The sequence below is a fragment of the Hetaerina americana genome, unplaced genomic scaffold (genome assembly GCF_022747635.1).
Source record: "Hetaerina americana unplaced genomic scaffold, ioHetAmer1.1.p SCAF_37, whole genome shotgun sequence".
Lineage (NCBI taxonomy): Eukaryota > Metazoa > Arthropoda > Insecta > Odonata > Calopterygidae > Hetaerina > Hetaerina americana.
Window position 1 is genome coordinate 1,130,743 of NW_027286952.1, and position 23,753 is coordinate 1,154,495.

At 38.8% G+C, this 23,753-nt stretch overlaps 2 protein-coding genes across 6 annotated transcripts in view; one reads left to right on the plus strand and one right to left on the minus strand.

The window, feature by feature from the left end:
• Nucleotides 1-487: 487 nt before the first annotated feature.
• LOC139691524 (gamma-glutamylcyclotransferase-like) lies at nt 488-15,864 on the minus strand. 2 transcript variants are annotated; one of them, XM_071589386.1, is made up of 4 exons: nt 15,619-15,864; nt 8,991-9,107; nt 3,063-3,196; nt 488-1,694 (listed from the first exon to the last, which is right to left on the minus strand). In XM_071589386.1, exons 1-4 carry the CDS (start codon nt 15,724-15,726, stop codon nt 1,337-1,339), a joined length of 717 nt encoding a protein of 238 aa, XP_071445487.1. In that variant the 5' UTR covers nt 15,727-15,864; the 3' UTR covers nt 488-1,336. The 2 variants fall into 2 exon arrangements, with proteins under 2 accessions (XP_071445487.1, XP_071445488.1); XM_071589387.1 differs by lacking the exon at nt 8,991-9,107 and having other exon boundaries at nt 491-1,694; nt 15,619-15,851.
• Nucleotides 15,865-15,881: 17 nt separating this feature from the next.
• Sec5 (secretory 5) overlaps nt 15,882-23,753 on the plus strand; it is a 58,720-nt gene continuing 50,848 nt past the window's right edge. For 2 of the 4 annotated variants that reach the window (XM_071589382.1, XM_071589383.1), the window contains exon 1: nt 21,792-22,194. In XM_071589382.1, coding sequence (XP_071445483.1) covers nt 22,086-22,194 — 109 coding nt within the window. In that variant the 5' untranslated portion in view covers nt 21,792-22,085. Of the gene's footprint in view, nt 15,979-16,467; nt 16,796-21,791; nt 22,195-22,408; nt 22,538-23,753 lie in introns of those variants that run through there. The other 2 variants (XM_071589385.1, XM_071589384.1) reach the window with 2 other exon arrangements.

Sequence of the window (23,753 nt, forward strand, 5' to 3'; positions counted from 1 at the left end):
AATTTCCCCAATTTCCCACTTAGGACATGAGTGTCAAGACCCAGCAGCCTTCTTGCCTTCTCATTGATTTGGTGGGGGATTCGCGGACTCACCAATGGGAAGGGCAACATTAGTTGAATAATTATTGTGCAAGAAGTGCATCCAAATTCGTGCTCGAGTGTCTCTCCGCTGGACACATCCCTGCTTCCCGCAACTTGTGCAGTTTCCTCGGGAAGGAGGGCAGAGAATGGAGGTGAGAGATGGGTGCTGTACGTGGCGCCTTTTGTAGCCACTCCACTTGTGCTGCAATGGCTCAGCGAAATGGATGGAATAGGTTTTTTATTCTTACAAACGAAATGGAATACTTACCAATTTTATTTTGATGAAATTCCATCATACACAGTCCAGCTACATTACAAAATATTGTGTAGGGAGAAGATGGCACAGTTTTTCCAATAGGATCAGCAACTGAAGTATCTTTGTGGATAACGAAAGTACTAAATAAAACCATTGAGAACATATCAGTTTCAATTTTAGCATGTGAATCTTTAATATAATATTTAATACCCACACATGAGAATTATCACAAATGACATCAAGTATACTCTTTTGCAAGCTAATGAAAACTGAACATAGTTATAACCATTTATTTCTAAAGGAGAAATTACTATGTGAAATTAGTTTTTCTACAAGAAATCACTTCCAAAATGATTTTTAAAATACTGTACTCTCTTCCATTAATGCCTGCACGAAGAGGGTGGATGCAAGATCTCTGAGACCCATGGAATTTGCTCTGGGCACAGGCAACCTGCATGAAATGCCTGCCTGACTGCAATTCTTTTCCCTGACTCTTAGATTTACAAAACACTGAATGCATCAATCTCATCACAGCAGGCCTTTTCAGCTGAGTACTGGAGTTCACTCCCCTCTTCAAACAGTCCTCGGCCTTTCTGAGAACATCATGACTGGACCAGATAGTACCGCCACCGGATGGATTTGGTAATGAACCATTCCCTCCCCTAGATGTGATATGTCCTCTCGAGCCTTAAATGCACACAATTATATCCATTACACTCACATTCCAGATAGAACTGCACAAAACCATTGGTATAATAGTGCACCCAGTGTCAGCATTAAAGAGATAGTGATATACGATTGTAATTGAGTGTCTTCAGATTAAACTGATAAGAAAAACCCAATCCACTTTTAGGATCTACCGATGAAGGTTCATGCAAGTTCTCTATCAGAATGATAGATATAAGGACTCCATTTCACGAACGTGTTCTTTGTCAAAGGGCTTTCATTTTCAGGAGGGTTATAATAGGAAAGTCTAAGCAATACTGCAAACGTGTAACCCTTATTGCGCAAAGGATGCCATGGGTCCAGTGCGATGGAATTCCTCTAGGGGTATAACACTGAGTCCACTGCTGCCTTGGTAATCATTAGCTGCGATCATTTCCAGGGCCTCCACATAATCACGGGGCAGCCCCGTTTCGATGGCCCCAATGACAATGATGCGCTTGTACTCCGGGGAGGGGCGCCGCTCATTGGGGAGGTCCTTCCACAGGTGTCCGAGGCTCACCGAGGTGTCACTGGGCGCAGGAGGTGGTGGGTCCCTGATGTACTTATACGTCCTAGCCTCCAGAATCTCACCAATGGGAGTCTCAATGCCCACCACAATCGGCATGTACACACCATCCTGGACGCCCTCCTGCCTTTGGAAGGAAATTAACAAGATCAAGGACACTACATCTTCATTCAATTTACCTCAACTCATCCATTATACCTTCAATCTCACTACCTACCAGTGAAATACATATAACTATAACAAAAAAGCTTCAATAAATACTTTGTAATATCAAATTTCATGTGCAGCCAGAGCAATCAAGGATACTAAATTGTTTTCCCTCAGAATGCATCACGAAGCCCTTTCATTTAGAATTGAACTTACCTTCTGTTTCTGTGTATGTATTATTAACTTCTGTACATGACGCCTAACCATTTTCATCACTTCGAACACACAACACTCAAACTCAGTCAATATCTTTCCATCTCTAAGTCATCACTCGTATTCACCAACTCTTGTTGCGTATCACTTTGGCATTCAGGTGAAAATTACCACATTTGCCTGGCAGCACCATAATCTTAAGAAAGAAATGATACTTGTGGCACCAGGGGCTGCTAATTTTGTACATTCCACCTTTTACTCCTTGTACAAGCTGAACAAAAGCCTCAAATGACCAAAGCTATGATAGGTGCAATGATTAATATGATTGGTCCATCAGGGGACGGAAAAATAAAATCTCCACTGAATGAATAATTATGGCTTGTTTTTGTTTTGATTCAGCTGCTAGGTAAAAGCTCCCGTCAAACTGAAAGAGCCTTCTGGAAGAACATAAAAAATTGTTGGGCATCAACAGTAAACCACAATATGGTCTAGAATGATAAACAAATCAACGTTTGTGAAATGGTTAAGGCCACGGGCATAACCCAAGAAACACTTTTCAATTTTGCATAAAAATTAAGGTTTGAAAAAAATCTCCGCAAGATGGTTGCCGAATTTGTTCTCAGTGGAGAACAAATGCATGTCGTGTGGTTGATTTGGAGGTTGGCTTGGAACTTCTTATTTGCAATTTGGATTAGTTTCTCCATTGATACATAACTGGATGAAACAAGGATACAATACCATGGTTCAGATACGATGGAAGAGTCAAAATGGGTTTCTTAAGGGGATCCACTCCCAAAGAAGGCAAAGACTGTGAAATTGGTAAGCAAGGTGAAGGCTACTGTTTTTGCCACATAACCTTACTCTTACCATATTTAAGGCATAATGAAGGAGTCGTGGATTTGTGAGGCTGAGGTCTATAGCTCACAAAAGTATTCCTTTAATAGAAAGTGCGACCCCTGAATAACTGGCCAAAATATTGACCTTAAAAATGCAATCTCTGCATGTGTATAACAAGTAAGCCTTCTACAGCCATTTCATTCGCTGAATAGGAAATAGTTCTGGTTAGATAAGAGATTTTTACTTTGTGTGAGGCCTCATTTTGCTGAGGAAATGAGCGATTGAGCTACCAACCCACCTGTCCAAGTTTCCAATGTCAGATGTATTTATTTCCCACAGCGACCCCCACACATGTCTCCCTTTGTCAGGTACAATAGTTGCGACTGCTCCACCCCAACGTTGAGTATATCCATTGAAGTCCAAACGATAGCCCTGCAGTCAGGATATCAAGAAAACATTATGCCAAGCACATTATGTGGAGTAAGTACATCTAAGAAGACGACGAAAAAAATTTTCAAGTGGTCCTTAAATATTTCTCTGGGTAGGTAATGTAGTCTTTAACTTTTGTAAATAAGTTACTTGAAAAAATATTCAAAGATTAATTACAAGAGAGAAATAATTTCAAACAAAATAGCATTCTAGATAAATTTTTACTCGATTGTTAAAATATAGAAATTAATTATTAGCTATTTGACCATGATTATGTTTTATATTTGACATGCATCCAACAAAGACAAAATTATGAACCATTGTACTAATGGGGCTTGAATATTAAACGTAGATGCATTTACAATATTCAGTTGTGATATTACTGCAGATGGAGGAAGTTAGCAGTGCATGCTTGTAAGCCATTCATCATGTCTGAATGTAGTTAAATGTTTTAAGTGACAACATTATGAATAAACATGATAATGGTTATGAGGATGGGATTATAATCAATCCTATATCCAGCATGGCAATTGAAGGTTTTCTAATTACGATTAAGCCTTTTCATGAATCACTGTTTCCAAGGTCAACATACGAGGGTTCTTTGGATAGTAAGGTCAGAATTACCACAGCTAATCGAATGCCAAGCAAACGTTGAAACTCGTATGGGCACCGACTCCCAAGATGCCTTTTGCATTAAACGCTGCCATTTGCATTGATATTTTTGTGGTATGCTGTTTGCAGCGTCACTTCAAAATGGTTAAAACAATTGATCAACCTGCAGACTGTGAAATACGTTCAGTGATATGTTTTGGACAGCAAAGAAAGGTTAAGCAGCTGAATTCACTGACATAAGTAAAGTGTATGGCCCCAATGCGAAGGGTGACAGGAAAATGCATGAGTAGGCGAGTCTCAAGGATGGATGAGAAAATATCCTCGATGAACTTCGATCAGACTGAACATCAGTGATCACAGAAGATTTGGTCAATGCCATGGACAGAAAGATTCATGATGACCGGATCCACCACCCACCGTACAGTCCAGACTTGGCACCGAACAATTTTCACTTAAGAGTTTCTTGTCGGCAAGCACTTAGTCGCAGGTGATGACGAGGTGAAAGAAGCAGTTGAAGACTGCTTATCCTCACAGGCAACAGACTTCTATGACTAGGGCACACAAAAGCTTGTGGAACATTATGATAAATGTTTAAATAAAAATGGAAACTATGCAGAAAAATAGATAAAGGTGTAAGGAATTAATTTAAAAAAACTTCTTATAAACTCTGTAACATTTATTTTTTTTTAAAGAAATTGGACCTCACTTTCCAAATGACCCTCGTATTTTATAGCACTCAAATATCAATTTCACACACCAAATATATCACCAGAGAAGCAGGTGGAATAATTCCTTGGTCATAGAGGATTAATTACTGTGCAGTAGGTGTTAAATGTTCTGAAACCAGTTGATCCAGGAATGAGAACTTTCAACAAGTTATGTTTTGAGTTGGTGCTTAGATAAGAGGCTCAACCTTAACCCATTCCTTCTCATTTGGTATTTGGGCAAAGGATGGAGCAGCAGAAGGGCGAAGACAACATGGAATACCTGAGTGCAACAATGGTTGTAAGCACTAGACATTGTAGAGTCAACAAAACTTAAGAAGATCAACTCGGAGATCAGTTTAAAGTCGAGGATTGAAATCAGAACACATGAAGCAGTGGCTGTTAGAAGAAAATGAACACCTAAGCTGGGCTAAAACTTCTGAGATAGTACAGTTAAAACAGCAGTTAGATTTACTTCTGAAATGAACCAGGGCCAAAGTGTAAATAAAGTTCAGTTTAAGCCAAAGTCAGCTGTCCAAATTCGTAGTAGAAAAATTATAGACGTGTGTGAAAACATCTAAGCAGCAAGTACTGAAGTGCTGCTGCTATGGCAAAAACAGTGATGTAAGGCCGAGGAACCCTCAAAGGAAGATAAATTGAGAACAATGTGGGAAAAAGGGTGTCAATTCTAAGTTATAAGGTGCCTAGAGGCATGGGAGGTTAATCCATGGTTTATCACCTTAGTTATTGATTAAAAAATATCATTTGAAAGTGATATTAGTTTAGGAGTGACTCTAACTTCAAAATCTAAATTTTTTAATTTGCTTCCTGAAAAATGTTAGAAAGGCAGTATTATACATCTAAAAACCGATGCAGGGGAAAGAATAGGCCTTTTGGGGAATAAAAAGAGATGTTTCAGGCGTGATATGGTGGCATATCATAATTAATTAAAAAATGACAATTTTTAATTACTTTTGGGGAATGTTGAAGTGAATGCCTCTTGGTAAACAATTGTAGCAGAAAATAATTGCAAACCTAAATGAGTAAAGACTAGTCATAACAAATACCAGTTGACTGGAATTTGTGACATCTGCAAAAAGAGGCAAAGAAAACTGATATGGTTGAAGATAATTTAGCATCATTATTGCAAAAATATGAAAGGTTGTTATAAAATAAACCAGGAGTTCTGAAAGGAATGAAAGGGAAACTCAGGCTAAGAGGTAATGTTTAGCCTAAATACATATATACATGGAAAATGCCAGGTGACTCAGAAAGGTATCAGTTAGATTATATTATGGTTAGGCACAGATTCAGGAACAGTGAGATCAATTTCCACAGCTTCCCAGGAGTGGATGCGGACTCTGACCACAATTTGGTTGCTATGAAGTGTAGCGTCCATTTCAAAAAGATTAGGCAGAGGTGGCAGGTTAGGAAATGGAATGTAGAAGCATTAAATGGATCGACAAGGAAGGAGGAGTATCAGCAGGCCTTAGAGATCATCATGGATAACGGTAAAGAGCTGAGTACTATCAAAGAAAAATTGGAATACATCAAAAAAGGGATATCGTAAGTCACAAGAGAAATTATAGGAACCGTTAACGGGAAAAGGACAAGGACACCATGGATTAGATGATTATGAAGAGAGATGAGAGAAGAAAGTGGAAGAATGTAAACACAAGAGTTAGGCAGAAAGTAGTACAAAGAGTTAAATAATAAATTGAGATGGCAAAAAATAAAGCAAAAGATGCAAGGTGAAAGACCCAGTGAAAAGATATGGAAAGTTGGCAGAAGTAAGGTAAAATTGGAGTGCTATAAAAGAAAGTTAAAATACTATCAAGAAGGGAGGATCTCTGTTAACGGTTAGAGATAAGTCAGGTAAAATAATAGTCGAAAAATAAGACAGATAGAAGGAATAGTATATAGAAGAACTATATGGTAAAGAACTTAGGCCAGCAAGGTTAGGCATGGAGAGAGAGCATCACGTAGAGGAAGATAGCTTAGGTCCAGGCGTACTCAATGATGGCATAGAAAGTGCATCAAGGGAGATGAAATCAAAAAAGCTGAGGGGGAGACAATATTCCTGTGAAACTACTAAAAGATTTTGGAAAATGTGGAAGCTAAAGTCTATATGAACCGATTCGTAGTATCTATGAGGAAGGAATCTGGCCAGAAAACTGAGAGTTCAGTGTTAGTTCCTATTTCAAAAAAGGTAAAGGCTACATCATGTGAGGACTACAGAAGAATAAGTTTGATATTCCATGCAGCTAAAGTGATTCTCGGGATCATCAACAAAAGGATAGAGATTAGGGCAAATGATTACAATAAGAGGATAGATAACACAGCAAATGTGTACTTCGGGGTGATAAATTTGGGTTCAGAAAGGGAAGAGGTACGCACAATGCTATGGCAGTAATGAGATCACTAACATTTATCTATTGACTTAATTGGGTGAGGTTGAGACTTATAGTCCCTTCTTCTACCTAACCCTTACGTTACAGACATTACGTTGAAGAGAATTACATACAACCAAGCCCTAGATGGAGGAAAATCCACCCAGGTGGGAATCAAACCTGTGATCTCTGGGTTGGTGGGCGAGGACCATATCCCACCTACATTTGATTTTATGAACTTCAAGCTGACTTTAATTGCTTTCTTAAGTTCTTCCCATGCCTCTTTAAATGTTTCCTCCTCATAAAAAAGGGTAATTTGAAGAGTTCTCAGAATATAATAGAAATAAAAGACACCTCTGTGAAACTTTTTTATTTTTCAATTTAGTATCCCTACACATTAATGCACTTGGTCCAGTAATATTTAAGTGCTTTAATCTTATTGTGAAAATTAGATTCTTTCAGGCCTGCAAAATACCCGTCTACTTCGGCTGTTAGTTCTTTGTTTGAAGAGAATCTCCACCCACCAAGGAAAATTTTGAGCTTGGGGAAGAGATGGAAATCTGATGGAGCCAAATAAGGCAGATTCCGCAACAATACATATTATAGTTCACGTGTTTTTGCCATTGAAACGACACGTGTGGGCTTGCTTGCATTGTCTTGATGAAAGATGACTTTCTTCCTTACCAAACCTGTCCTTTTTTCATATATCTTTTGCAGTAGTTGGTCCAGGAGGTTAGTGTAGTATTGTCCAGCAATTGTTTGACCAGTGAGAAGATAATCCATCAGCAGAATCCCTTTTGCATCCCAGAAAACTGAAGCCATCACTTTTGCGGCCGACCATATCGACTTTGCTTTCTTTGGTGGTGGTGAATCAATATGCTTTGACTGCTGTTTGGTCTCTGGGATATGGTAGTGGACCCAATTTCATCTGTGGTCACAAACTAGGGCAGAATATCTTGTTGATTGCTCTTAAAATGGGTCAAACATTGTTCAGAAATTTCTATTTTGATGCATCTGTGATCCTATGTCAAGAGTCATGGCACCCATCTAGCAGATGACATCCGTAGAGCTTCAGCAATTCCTTGCACTTTCAGTCAGCGATCCTCCATGTCCACTTCATGCATGCCATCACCATTCAAAACACTGTACATTCATGTTCCCTGCCCCTGCAACAATCCCCTCTCCTCCACCACCATGCCTAGCCCTTCCTACATCATCTTCCTTTTGCCCAGTTCACTTTTTTCCATCCTTGCCCATACTCACAGTTCAAAGGCCTCCAATCTATGCCTATCTTATTGTCTCAATTACTATGTTTCAGCACTATACGAAGCCATACTCCATATCAAAGATTTTAACTGCCTCATTCATTGTACCCCTACTTAAGTCCCTATTATTAATTCTCTCCCCCATGTGAAAGCTTCTTTGCCTTATGCAATCCTTATTCTTATGTCCCTACTACTGTGACCATCTTGGTCCAGAAAACTTCAAAGATAGGTGAATAAAATATTCCACCTGCTGTGGTGTATGAACCCCTTTTTTAATGAGGTCATTGATAAAGAGGAACATGGAATACAATCAGGATATATTTGTCTGTTTTGTAGATTTTGAGAAGGCATTTAATACAATGAATTCGGTAGAATTAATATATGATTGGCAGAAAGTAGGAATACATTGGAGGGGCAGGAGGCTAATCCGCAACCTGTACATGACTCTTAGACTGCTCGGGTGCGAGTGGGGGACAGGGAGTCCAGATGTGTAGTGTTACGAAGAGGTGTAAAGCAGGGTTGTCCGTTATCACTAGTACTTTTATGCATATGTGTAGCAAATGGTTAAAGAGGAATGGGAAGAACAGAGCGAGGAATGAAAGTCGGTGGGGAATCCATAAAGTCAGGCTTGCTGATGATTAAGCTTCAGTTTGTCAGTCAGCCAAGGGGTTGCAAACTCTGCTGAGTGCATTGGAAGGTCGGTGTGATAGATATTGGATGAGAATAAATGGAAATAAAACAAATGTTACCTGGTTTACCAGAGGGGGGAAGGCTTAAGTTTAATATTAAAATAGGAAAATGCAACAATTTCACATTTAAACTTAACCGCCCATTTCTTCACATTGGAAATTGATGGAGAAGAGTCCCCATACACATGCAACCACTTCAAACAACTTCCTACAGCAAACTGCTTGATGGAATGGCTTGCGATTTCACATGGCGTCTACTTACAGTTGTGTCAACATGAAAGAAATAATTGGCGAGGCTGAGAACTTTTCAGACCACCCTCGTACAATAGGCAAACGAGGGAGGGGTAGGAATAGGATAGGCAGGTTGGATGGGGTGAAGGGAGGAAGGAAGTATGCTGAACTGAATAAGGACATATTGCAGTGTCGGATATAAAAGTTGTGTTTTGTGAGAGAGGCAAGGGTGGTACCATTGGGTACCATACTCTCATCCATCTTTGGACATTTTTGGTACAGGTACTTCCGAGATATGTCTTTGTTCCGAATTGTTCCACTTGCTCAAGTTTATGAGTGCATATTTTAACAATAAATTAGCTTTTCTACATCTCAAAAATTGCATAATATTTGTTTATTCATGTTTATTCTGGCCCCATACCTATCACCTTGAATTTCGAATGCACTTAGCAATTCCAAAGAAACTGCGGGAGATGCCGCAACAGTAACTTTTAACGGAGTCATCCGCTAATGTGCATTTCAATGCAACAATTTCAGAGTGTAAAAATCATTCGCCTTGACTGGGATCCCAGTCAAGGCGAATGATTTTTACACTCTGAAATTGTTGCACTTAGCAATGCTTGCAACCCCTTGGCTGACTGGCTAACCTAAGTTTGATCATCCACAAACTTCAATCAAACTTCAGTTCATAAACTACCTTAACCATAGTGCATGTGCTACCTCCATTGTCCCGAGGCCTAAAGGAACATACGTAGTATACTGCTGGAATGTGTGGAGATTACATACGAGAGCGATTCAAAAAGTAAGGTCTCCTACTTTCTTTCATGAAAAATCAAATTTATTCTCAACTTTGTGTACATCGTAGGAAAGGCCGAGCATTTAGCAATTTTCCTACATAGTTGCCTTGACGATCTATCACTTTTTGCATCTTTGTAACCAGATTTTTAATGCCGGTGTCATATCTTTCTCCCGCCACGTCCCACAGCCAACTGACGACCGCTTCTTGCACTTCCTCGTCTGACTTGAATTCTGTCCTCCAAGGTGTTTTTTGAGAGCAGGAAACAAGTGGTAGTCGCTGGGGGCTATGTCCGGGCTGTAAGGAGGGTGGTTGATGATATCCCAGCCGAATGCATTGAGTAGGGTGGTCGTTTGATGTGGCACATGTGGACGTGCATTGTCGTGATGCAAACACACTCCTTTGGTGAGACACCTTGTGGTAACCGAGGACCTCCGACACAATATTCTGCAAGGAGAAGTAGTCACTCAATTCATTAAGGCCCTCCTTTATATCACGAAGGGTAATTCTCCGGTTATTGCGCACCATCTTGTCAATTGGAGTCACCGTTGATTCCGGCAAACTCGGCCGCACCGACCGCCGCTCATCGTGGATGTTTTCCCGGCCATTGACAAACTTCCTGCACCACTTCCACATGTTTTTCATGTCCTTACACTTCCAGTTAATGGTGATGAATTTATATCGGAGCAGTCATCAGTTGAATTCGCCATGCGGCGGGAGAAAGGTGCGACGCTGGTATTAAAAAACTGCAAACATGGATGCAAAAAGTGATTGATCATTAAGGCAACTACGTTAAAAATAGCTAAATGCTCAACCTTTCCAATGATGTACACTAAGTTGAGAATAAATTTGATTTTTTATGATAAAAAATAGGTGACCTTACTTTTTGAATCGCCCTTGTAGTTACTTTTGAACCAAACTTAGCAGTTCCTATATACCCATTACCTGGAATGGCAGAATTTTTGGTCACTTATCATGAGGGAAAACATTTGCAAAATTAGATCTCAACCCTGCATGCCATTACTATAAATGGATGAGGAGTCACAATAGAGTGTTGCAATCTGATCCCAAAAGGATCTCAATCAGTTTGCCAGGCTAGTTTTTGGTACATCAGTAGCACTTTCCATTTGGCAGCAATTTATGGACCAGATTATAATATTAACACCCAAGTGTTTTTATTTTCAAGACGATAATTTGATAAGGAGGCTCAAATACAAAATAGTTATTTAATTTGGAGTTACTTCTCCATTGATTGCATATTTGAAAATGGTGCCAATGTAAACAGGGAAAAATACATTTATATGACAGAATCAATAGACTACCATGGACATGTGATTGATGCCGATGGGTTACTCAAAACAAACAAAAATACAATCAATATGGGACTGTCCAAAGACATAGAACATCTCCAAAGCGAAATTATTTGGTGCATTTGTGAACTAATGTAAGTAATTTCAACAGTAGTTTCAGTTCCTTTGTATAGACTCATACAAAAAGATACTTAATGGCTTTGGCCTTCAGAATTTGAAATGGCATTTGAGAAGGCTAAACAATTAATGACATTGGCCGAGTATTTTTTATTAAAATCCAAAATTTCCCATGGAGTTGGCCTGTGAGGCTTCAAAGTAAGACAATTTCGGTACGTTATCACATGGGTTAGAGTTTGGGGAAGCCAATCTCTTTTGTTTTTAGGCTATTGAATGATAGTGGGTAAAGGTACAGGGTTCGTCCGGAAAATAAGTGTACTGACTCCTGGGCTCGGTGCGCCGCTCCAGGCGCGCCCAGCACCGCTCTGGCGGGCTGCGATTGGAGGGGGGTATGTTGGCAAGCGACGCTGAAAAAGGCAGTCGGCTCTGAGCTGTGGTGTAGTGAGGAGCTCTGTTAACGCGAACCTCCACGCTCGACCCACGTCACGGAACGCGATGCCGAAGTTTTTGGAGCAGCGTTATTCCATCAAATTTGCGGTAAAGCTTGGGAAATCGTCTACCGAAACTGTCGGTATGATTAACCAGGCTTACGGGGAGTCAGCCATGTCCAGAAACATGATATTTCGGTGGCACAAGATGTTCGTGGAGGGCAGAGAAGAGGTCGACGACGAGTCTTCGAGAGGTTCCCGATGATGCCTTCGCGGGAGCGTTCCAGGAATGGGAACGCCGCTGGAACAAGTGTATCGACTCACAAGGGTCCTATTTTGAGGAATATTAGCTTAAGATATGTACAAGTGTAATAAATTTTTTTTCCTGAGCTCAGTACACTTATTTTCCGGACGAACCCTGTATGCTCACATTCACTAGATCAATTTTAGCAGACCACACAATGGCTAATGCAGCATTAGCTATTGTGTGGTCACAAAAATGATCAATGCATGACCAATACCTGAATGGCAGGCATTTCACAAATATCATGGACAATGAACCCCTTGCCACTGTGTTTAATCCCACCAAGTAAGCCTTGGTAAGAGAGGGATCTGACATGTGTAAATTGTGAGGCCGACTTAAAAGTCAGAGGAAACTTGATGAAATGGATCCAATGCATGCATAGACATGTTGGAAACTAAGAAAGATGCTATTTTCTCCAAGAGCAGTTTGTTATATAACCTTAAGACTGGCTGTAGAAGCTTTCTAAAGAAATGAAATCTTATACCATGACTACTCAGTCATAGATGGGTGCATAGCCATTCAGGGCAGAACTCACACCTCAAGGTCACCAAAGTTCCAATTTTTAAGTGGACTACATGAAGGATATATTGGAGAAGTTAAAATGAAAGCTGTGGCCAGAGAAAATGTATGGTGACCTGAACCAAGAAAAGATTTGGAGAAAATAAAAAAAATCATGCCGAGGGTGTCATTTACTCAAACAGTCCAAATTTCTGCGAACAGCTCCTCCAGCAATGTGAGTGGCCAAGATTTTCGGGAATAAGATAGGTAGGGGGGCAGTTTCTGACCAAAGTATGCATTTTAAAACAAACTTTCTCTGAGGCACTCTAGCCTGAGAAACATTCTGCTTCATGAACTTTGAGGCTCTGGTGATTTGACTAATGCTTTAAATTACAGAAAAGGGACCGACAGATGAATGGAGCTGTGGTGAAACCCATTGGTAACACAAATGTATGTTACATGCACTGAAGAAGGTATATGTGCAGTGTGTTAGGGGTTTGAAACGGATTCTTTCCAGAGAAGGGTAAAATAATAGAGCAGGTGAAGAGGAGGCATTATACAAGGAGCTCTTTAAGACCTTAAGTTGGCTCGGAGCAAAATCAAACTGACATTGACAACAAGAGGCAAGAACCAGTGGACAGTGGTGTTTCGGTTGCAAACTCTGGTGAGAATGTTTTTCAGGAAATTCCCATGACACAGCCATGACCATTTCCCAAAACCCAGACATGACCCCTAGAGCTCAAGATGTTCCATGATTGGCTTAAGAGAAATTATAATGATACAAATTTCCCTAAGATCAAGTCAAAGGATAAAGAAATCAAGGGAAATTCTTGACATGGTATTTTGTATCATGTATTCAGCATATTTGTTTTTCGGTAGTCAGTACATGGATTTAGTCAGGGTAAATATGTTTATTTTTGAAAGGGGTGAAGTTTAGTATCTACACTATTCAGCCATGGCAGCGAAATAGCAGTGGGAGCACGTACGTCATACATTATGGCTGAGTGTAATAAATGTTTTAAGTGACAAGTAAAGTTTGTCTAAAGAGAGCAATAATAAACATAAAAGACATAGCCTATGCCACCAATAACAACCTAGCTCTATCAGCGAGCCACCAAAAATATCCTGTGCACACCCATATTCTTTTTAGGAGTTGCACACCCTCTCTGAATTCAATTGGTGCGGCTGATTCATTCAGAGTTACACTGCTAATGGAAATATAAGTCAGTTTTAGGCCCTCCGTTGCTGATAATAAAATATTGATCCAAATAAATCTATTCAGAGAGTATTTCACAATCTTCCCTTGACTGCAAGCCATCAAAGAGAAATGTTTTGAAGCTTCCTTTTAGGATACTACAAAATTTGTCCATGATCAACACCATATAATTAACAATTCACATTATAATTGACTTAAGTATCACTTCCGTTATATCAGGGTCCCATGATTTTAAATGATCCAATGCAATTTACCACATTATTTTCTATCTTCCTAATTTCCTCAATTCAAAGAATGCCAATTATGACAAACTGAAATCTGAAGAAAACAAAATGCTATGCCTTTCTATTTTTAATCTGCAAAATTTTTCAGTGCTAACAAGTCATTTCCAGTAAGTAGAACTCATTGGGGGCCAAACAGTTTTAAGCCGACACGTGAGTTAGGAGTTTTTAAGAGAATTAAGAGTTTTTCCCATCATGGTGAAAGAAATAACCAGTACTATGGATTTATGTTTAGCACTGGTGGCAAACTAATATTCTTCCAGAGGACTAAAAATGAATGCCTGACTACTTATTTTAAGCGACTCAATTCCTGAGAAGGAAGATACCTGTCCCCTCCTGGACCAGCAACATCTCTTTGTTTCCTGGAAACTCAGACATTGTGGAAGTGCCAAAAAGACATTTTAATACAAACTAATCGAAGAATTAAAGTCTGAATGTGCATCCTAGCACTAAGGAGATTGAGGAACTTTATTAATAATATTATGTCCAGATAAAACTTTTTTTCACGCTGTGGCCTAATAAAAGGAATTGCTCGTTGTTTTTATATTAGATTCTAAAATGCAAAGTCAAAAATGTAAGTGATAAAAACAAATACTATTTTAAATATATGATCACATCAAAATGGACAAACTGCAAATCCAACTTGACACCAAAGCAAGCAATATAAATTTTGGGAGATGGTCTAACTCATTCCCTTGCATGATTGCATGGAACAAAAATATTCTCAACCTATCCAACAACCAGCATTTGTATCCAAAATGATAATCACTAAATATGGTGAAGTACAGAAATTTCAAAATGATTCGGAAATTCATTGACGAGAATGACAAAATTAAATTGGTATTGCACGGTTAATAATATCATTGATTAGTCAACATGATTTTTGAAACATACTAACTTTAACTGTAGATCGACATCTACTTTTTAAATTTAAAATACCGGTTGGTATTAATAATTTAAACTCTAACCTTAAAATTTAAAGCTTTGCAATCTAGCATTGTGAATATCTAATAAAAGCCTGCGCATTTCTGAACAAATTGGGTTTCTTTCAGTAAGACTTAATTGGTTTCGGCGGTAGCTATCTAGTCCTCTTGCCCGAACAAAGACATTTTATTATTTCTACCCCTTTACCCTCAAATTGGCTTTTGAGAATGTGAGAATTAGGAAATGGACATGTGTAAAAACTTCACAACCTTTTAAATTAACCGGCATACAATTATTTTCTTCTGATTTGAGAGAGCTGTAATGGGAATTCATTGATTGACAACATTTATAATATTAAAAAATAGCTCATTTGTATCCAGCCACTTTTAATGGAAAGGATACACATACGCCAAAAATGAAATCTTCGAAATGTTTAATCCAATATACACATAAACGAGATGCAAATTTAATATTTGTTCCAAGGCATGATCGCACATTATGAAAACGAAGGTATGACACTGGAGGATGAGAAGTAAAAAAACTCAAATTGGGATCAAAACTGAATGATCCCCATAAACATGTAACGGTCGCGTTACTAATTCTTTATACGGATCTATTTTATAATTCTACAGTAGGAACAACAAAAAGAAGAATATTAACTGATAATTTCGCCGCTCCTTTCCTGACAGCTGTCGGGTTGTTGAGCAGAATTCTTTTTGCTAATAGATTGCTTCCATACCCAAAGTAGAAAATCTTTCCGTTCGCCATTGTAGCGATGATTGCATTCACGACTAAGAATCCCTATAAATTTTACCATTGCGCAAGTAGTTCGTAAATCGCAACCATTATCTCCTCATTAGTATCTTCCCTTCTCTCAACGATCCCCACATGCGCAATCCATCATTCATGTTTATGAAATGTAGCATGAACCAATTTTCCACCGGCGGTTTGATTAATTCTGTCTGAAATGAGCCTTGCCGCTAAAAAACAACAGGGGAACTATGGCGAACTTTGACTATAGTATGTACCTACATGCCCTATTTTGTTGGATGATGAAATAAGTAGGGAAACTTCATTGCATCAGGAAAATCAAAAGTCCATGCGTAGTCATTTGACAGTATTAAAATCCTAATTTGCTCCAAGGCTCTGAGTCATTTCATTTTAATTTATTGATTTTTGGCAAAGGAAATTTTCTCAATTCAGCTACCCTTTAAATTTCGTTATCCTGTGTGTTTCCCTACCAAAGGTTTATATAAACGAATACAGCAATAATTAAAAAACTGCTTTCCTAGAAGTGGGCAACTGTAATTCATCGTTGCCTATGAAATAATGATGGAACTACATACAATTCGTATCATGTTTTATGATGTTCTTAATTTAATGTTATTCTTGCCGCATAGCATTAGATTCTTGTGTTTAACTTTCCCTTTAGTAAAATGGCCTTCATCCTGTGTACAGCTCGGACATCTTTCAAAAAGTAGCAGTGATGAAAAGCAAACTCATTATCAGTTCCAGAGATGTCGATACTCGGGATCCACACAGATTTGATGATGTTCAAAAGCAGCCATCATCATAAGAAGATGAACAAAACTTAGCTGTCAAAGAGTTGTCAACACCACACCATGAAGATCTAGATATCCTACCTCCAGGAGAAATAATACGTGTATATTAATATCAAGGGTGCAATGTGAAGTTCCAATGTTCAATGAGGCCTCTGAGGGTACTGATCAACCAGAGAAGGAGAATCAATGATCATGGACTTGACATTTTGGCTTTTGAGATCCACTGGGTTGGGCAACTGTGGTTGATGCATTAAAAATAGTGCACATGCACTTTGGTAGGCAAGTTTTACTTTTCACAAAATACTTTTACCCAAAAGTCATCAAATCTATCTTTATCCATCAAAGAGCAGCACTTGCCACTAAAGGAAAACAAATAAATTCATACATTCATTACTGTGGTGAAGAGATACACATGTATTATAATTTCACTCTTAAGAAGTCCAGTTCAAAAGTTTCACTTAAAGACTACAATGGGTTTGAAATCAATCAATCCTCAGTTACCTTTTTGAACCTATTACAGCTAGTCTGTCTTGTGGTATGGGGAAGATTGTTTTAGAATTTTAAGGCAAGGTTATCCAACTATTTGATGGCTTTGGAAAATCTATTTTGGGTAATGTCTAACATGTTTCTTGGCCTCATATTACAGTGGTGTTTATTGTCTCTTTATGCATCATGATTTACTTTTTCTTTTACATGAATTAAGCCCTGGTAAATGTATATGTCCAAGACCATCATCATTCTTAGCCTGACAAATAGTGAATGACAGTGATCATGATAGCCAAGCTTGTTGTAATCTTAACTGCTTTCTTTTTTTAACATAAGCATAGCTTTTGTGTCACTTGCATGTCACCGAAGCCTTAGGCCCTCATAACTTAGGTGACTTTGAAAAAAGGAAAAATAGTCGAGTCTTTTAAATCTCCTGATTAGAAAAAGGTTCTTCAAAATTATGTTGGAGCTTGCAGTTACATGACTTTTCCAGGAAAGTTAGAGTCAATAAAAAACCTTAGGAGTCGAGTATGCCTGGACCTAAGCTATATTCATCTACGTCATGTTCTTTCTCTATATTTAAACTTGTTGGTCTAATTTATTTACTTTACAGTTCTTCTATATATTCCTTCCATCTCTCTAGGATCTTTTCTGTGGCAACCTTTATCTCACCCACCTTATCTCTAAATTTTAGCATAGATCTTCCCTTCTTACCTACCAATAGTAATTTAACTTTGCTGTACAGCGCACCGATTTTACCCTTCCTCTGCAGACTTTCCATACCCTCGCACTGCATCTTCCACCATGCTTCTTTTGCTTATTTGTTGCCCGCCTCAATTTATTGTTTAACTCTTTGTACTTCAATTTGCCTAACTCTGTATTTACATTCTTCCATTTTCTCCTCTTGTCCATCTTTATAATCATCTCATCTGTGATCCATGGTTTCTTAGTCCTTTTCGCTTTAGCGGTTCCAATAGTGTCTTTTGCAGCTTTAGATAACCCTTTCTTGATCCTTTCCCATTTTTCTTCGATAGTATTTAGCCCTTTACCATCCTCCATGATTTCCTCTACCGCCTGTTTGTACTCCTTCCTTTTCAATCCATTTAATGCTTCTACATTCCATTTTGTAACTCGCTGCCCCTGCCTTATCTTTTTGAAACGGACGCTACATTTCATGACAAATAAATTGTGGTCGGAGTCCATGTATGCCTGCGTCTTTTGTGGTGTCTAAACCAAGTGTTGGTGATGACTAACCCCTGTCTCCTGCAGAACTCAACTGCTTTCTCCCCACGGTCATTCCTCGTGCCTAAACCATAGTCCCCCACCTCATCACTATCTCTTCCTTCGCCTACCGTCGCATTCCAATCCCCCATCACTATGAAATGTTTCCCTGCAGGAACACATGCGATTATGTCCTCTAACTGATTGTATATCCTATCGACCTCTTCTTCCTTATGGTTGCTCGGTGGCATGTATACCTGAATAATAACCAAGTTTGTCGGATCTGCTTTTATCTCTACTAGTAATAATCTATCCGTTACCTGCTCTATGTTGACTACTCTTTTTCCTACCTCTTCATTTAATACTATGGCAACCCCTCGTTGGCTCTCGTCCCCACCTCTGTGTATTATTCTATAATTATCACTCCAGTAATCCCCGCTATCCTTCCATCTCACCTCGCATAGACCTAAAATATCTATATTTCCCCTTTCCATCTCTCGCTTAACATTCTCCAATTTCCCTGTCCTCATCTTTGACCTAACATTCAACGTTCCTAGTCTAACTAATTTGGTCTTCTTCTCCTGCGTCTTCTGTCCTCCTGCTCTTGCCGGTTTTCCCTTGCGAGGGTTTCTTGGGATGACGACTGCGGAAGCTTTGCCTCCCCCGCTGCCGGGCACGACACACGGCCGATTGGGCCGAGCCCCGTAGTTGCCAGGACTCAAAATCTCTGTATTGAATAACACAATGTATTTTTCCACTGTTCTTTATTTTGGTTCTACTAGTTTCGACATTTAGGCGTCATCATCAGACCTGAGGATGATACCTAAGCATTGAAACTAGTTGCACCAAAATAAAGAACAGTGGAAAAATACATTGTGTTATTCATTTCATGAACATAAACTTCCACGAAGTTGAGCCAGAAATCATCAAATAAATGTTTTCTTCTAACTCTGTGTTTAAGAAATAAATAGGATCTTCACTGATGGCATATCTTGAAATATCAACTGGGATCCCATTAATAGACAATTCATTCTGTTGTGTGCCTGTGTTGACTCAGGAGCTAGATGTGAAATCCTAAAATGAGTGATTCAATGGTTATTATGGCTCTGCACTTCACGATATTTAGAGTAGCGGAACACACTCGGGTATGAGATCAACAAGATATGAGGTCAACTCCAATAATGTAGAGGAATGGTCTCATGGAAGCATTCTTCAGGTTGCAGTCAAATCATTTAAAAATTGAGCTATTCCTGATAAAATGAAAAGGGTGGAGAGAGGTGTGTGTGTGAATGGCTCTCACATTTACATCCCCTCAAATATTTTTACTGTTCCACTGATATGTTGTCCAATAATTAATATTCTGTTTCATTAGGTTTGGTATCATACTGCATAGTTCCTTACTACTAAGGTTAATTTTATGTAAGTTCAGGGGACAACAATCCTGTAATAGATGCTTGGTTAAAATGTATTCATTCACAATCAAAATCAGTTAAAGAAATGAGCCTATGTAAAGCATCTGAGTCTTGGCCAATTTTTTACAGCATTGTGTGGCAAGAAGGATGAATTCCTAAAATGTACATACTTCATTTGTCTATGTTTATACATATCTCCTTGGGAACACTTCCTTGCCTAATGGATTTTTTCACTTAATGTCCCAACTACTTTGCCTATTTTGGTCCAAAACACTTCCAAGATGCATTAACTGTTCCCCCTGCTCTAATTTTTGCCTTCTATTTTAACATTTAACTTAGCTTTTCTCTTCCTGGAAAACCTCATAACCTTCAATTTATTTATTATTATTTATCGAGCATTTTCCTTAAACTTTTATTAGTTCCACTGGAATGTTGTCTACCCCCATGGCCTCATTTGATTTAATTTCCCTTCATACCCTTTCTATCTCATCATCAACTATGCCTGGACCTAAGCTTTCTTTATCTATGTGTTATTCTCTTTCAGTGTCTAATTTTTCTGGCCTCAGTTCTTTACCATACAGTGTTTCTATATGTGTCTTCCATCTATCGTGTATATTTTCTGTTTGAACCAGTATTTCCTCCGATTCATCTCTAATTGTTAACACAGATTTTCCCTTCATACTTTCTGACAGTGCTTCCACCTTCCTCTTTAGTATACCCATTGCACTCTTCCCCTGTAAACTTTCCATATCTTCACACTGTATCTTCACTCCATGCTTCTTTTGCTCTATTTGTTACCCTTCTCAAATTATTACTTAATTCTTTGCACTTCCTTCTACCTAATTCTTTGTATATAGTGTATACCATGCATATTATAATACTCATTACAAGGCAATTATTTCAGGTTGTAAAAATCATTCCCCTTGACCGGGATGATGCGAGGTGAATGATTTTTACACTTTGAAATTGTTCATTGCATTGGGCATTTTTAACGAATAACTCCATTAAAAGTCACTTTTGTGGCATCTCCCGAGTTTCTTGTATTTTACAATACTCATATATTATATGGCCTTAAATTGTGGGGATACTTAAGTAGTGTAAGAAGTATTTTTTTATGCTGCAATAAATGCTGTCAGATTACTTTCAAATCCTGGTGCTAATGACAATCGTTAACTGCTTTTTGCAAGAAGTGGCATTATGACATTATATAATATTCATCGAAGAGTAGCCCTTGCCACTATAGATGTTGTCAAAAAAAAAGCATGTGAATACATACACTCATTACTGTGGTGAAGAGATGTACACATGCATTATAATTTCCCCTTGAGTAGTCCAGTTCAAAATATTCAATTGTTCTACAGCTTCATGTGGAAGATAAATCGTACACTCTATCAGTAAGATCAGATGAACATTGGTATGGTACGTGAAGGAGAGCGAAAATTGAGATGTACTATTGAGGACTCCCACGTCTCAAAAGTATTTCATCTACTTAGGAAATAAGATATTTAAGAAGTTAGAGCAGCTAGAAATATGGATATGAAAAAAATCAAAAATATTGTTTAAGGCTGACTACTAATGCCTTTTTTTCCACACGGAAATAATTTGATTCCGTAGTAGAAACTATTTTTATCTGACTACAATATCTTAATTATTATTATCATCGGTTATCTACCGATTAAGGCTTATGCCCCGGATAAATCTCCTCTCCCTCCATTCTATTCATATTTTCCGCAACACATTCATTGAATGTCTTTAAAGAAATTTTTTTCGTATTTTAATGCCAGAAATCTGGACCAAGACCCGCGAGGACATTTCTGTAATGAAGCTGGCCAGAATTGTGGATCAATTCACGCCCCTAACTGCTGGAAGTTTATTCCAACATTCTCGTCTTCAGCCAAAAATGGGATGGTATTTTAGCAAATTCTGAGTCAATGTGAGAATGATAGTTGTCAGATCATGAAAAAATAGGCGGCTTTCTTCAATAACGATTCATTATGTCAGCCAACCTGGAACAAATGCTCTGCCACAGCCTTTCAAATTCCCGGCTTAAGACGTACTTTCAAGAAACTAATCCATCACAGCTACTTTCTTGTTTCCTTAGTTAGATAAAATGACACACTTCAACGTTTTTGGCGCTAAATACCATGTTATCATATTGTTAACGTTGTGATCTTATTTGTTTTCATTTTATTATACCCGATATAATTGCCTTAATCATTCTCGATGGAGGTTTCGAATTTAGTCGAATAGTGTTAAGAATACTGCAAATGTAGTATTTTAATTCTCTTGCGTCCGCGGCGTCGGATTAGTAGTCATGTTAGAGTACGGCAGAGGTGGGCGTTCACACGTAAATTTTGACCAGCGCTTTTGTCAGTTTATTTCTCTATGCTCTAAAATGCTGAATGATAGTTAATATTTTATAAAAGTGAGTCATTAGCAATTTAAAATGGCACCGCCACCTATTGTGACTGGAATTTCTCCTAAGGAAGGCCCACCTGGTACTCGAGTTACTCTTCGGGGTGAATATTTGGGTTCAGGGCCTAATGACCTAATAGGTAAGTCTCGTTGCATTTGAATCCTCGGAATTTCGTGGAGTTTTCGTTAGGATATTTGCTTTGATTGAATCGTGGATAATACTATGAAGCCCTATGTTTACCTCACTTTCCACTCGTGGAACTCATCAAAATTTTAGTACCCACGATTTTTTTGGTATAGTCCCAGTGATTACACATATATATACAACATGAATGTAAAGCATAGTGATTGGCAGTGGGATGTTGAAGACTGTGATAAAGGGGAGAATGTAAGGTGGAAGAGGAAGGAATAGGAAAAGAATGTTGGGCGGTATGACAGGTGGTAGGTAGTATATGAAGTTGAGAGGTCTTACTATATATAACAGTAAGTGTGTATATATATATATATATATTGTATATATATATATATGTGAGGACTATAGGACAATTAGTTTGATATCCCACGCAGCTAAAGTTGTTCTCAGGATCATAAACAAAAGGATTGAGAGTAGGGCAAATGATTACTTAGGGGATGATCAGTTTGGGTTTAGGAAGGGGAGAGGTACGCGTGATGCCATTGCAGTAATGAGATTATTAATCGAGAGGAATATAGAACACAACCAGGAGGTATTTGCCTGTTTCGTAATTTTCGAAAAAGCGTTTGATAGAGTGAATTGGGAAAAACAAATGCGTATATTGCACAAAATAGGAATAATTTGGAGGGACAGGAGGCTAATCCGCAATCTATGCATTCCTCACACTGCTCAGGTGCGAGTGGGGAACGTGGAGTCCGGTTGGGCAGTGTTAGGAAGGGGTGTAAGGCAGGGTTGCCCATTATCACCGTTGCTGTTCAACCTGTATGCAGAGGAAATGATCAAAGAGGCATGGGAAGAACTAGAGATAGGAATGAAAGTGGGCGGGGAATTAGTAAAATCAGTTAGGTTTGCTGATGACCAAGCTTTAGTTTGTCAGTCAGCCAAGGGGCTGCAAGCATTGCTGAGTGAATTGGAAATTCAGTGCGACAGGTATGGGATGAGAATCAATATTAATAAAACAAAGGTTATGCGATTTTCTAGAAAGAAAAAGGCCAAGCTTAACATTAAAATAGGAGGGCAAAAACTAGAACAGGTAGAACAGTTTACGTATATCGGTAGTGTCTTGGACCAACACGGTCAAAGTAGTAGGGACGTACGGAGAAGAATTGCGCTAGGCAAAGAAGCTTTCACAAGGAGGAGGGAGTTGATGACAGGGACTTTGAGTAAGGATGTTAAGAAAAGACTCATAAAAACTTTGATATGGAGCGTAGCTATGTACAGTGCGGAAACGTGGTCATTGAAGCAGGAGGATAGACGTAGACTGGAGGCTTTTGAAATGTGGGTGTGGGGAAGAATGGAGAAGGTGAAATGGACAGAGAAGAAAACAAATGAGGAAGTACTTGGTATGGTGGGCGAAGAGAGGGGTTTGTTGGGAGCAAACCTATGGAGGCAGGAAAAGTGGATGAAGGGCGTATTGATCGGCAGTGGGATGTTGAAGACTGTGATAGAGGGTAGAATGTTTGGCAAAAGAGGAAAGGGAAGGAACAGGATAGGGATGTTGGATGG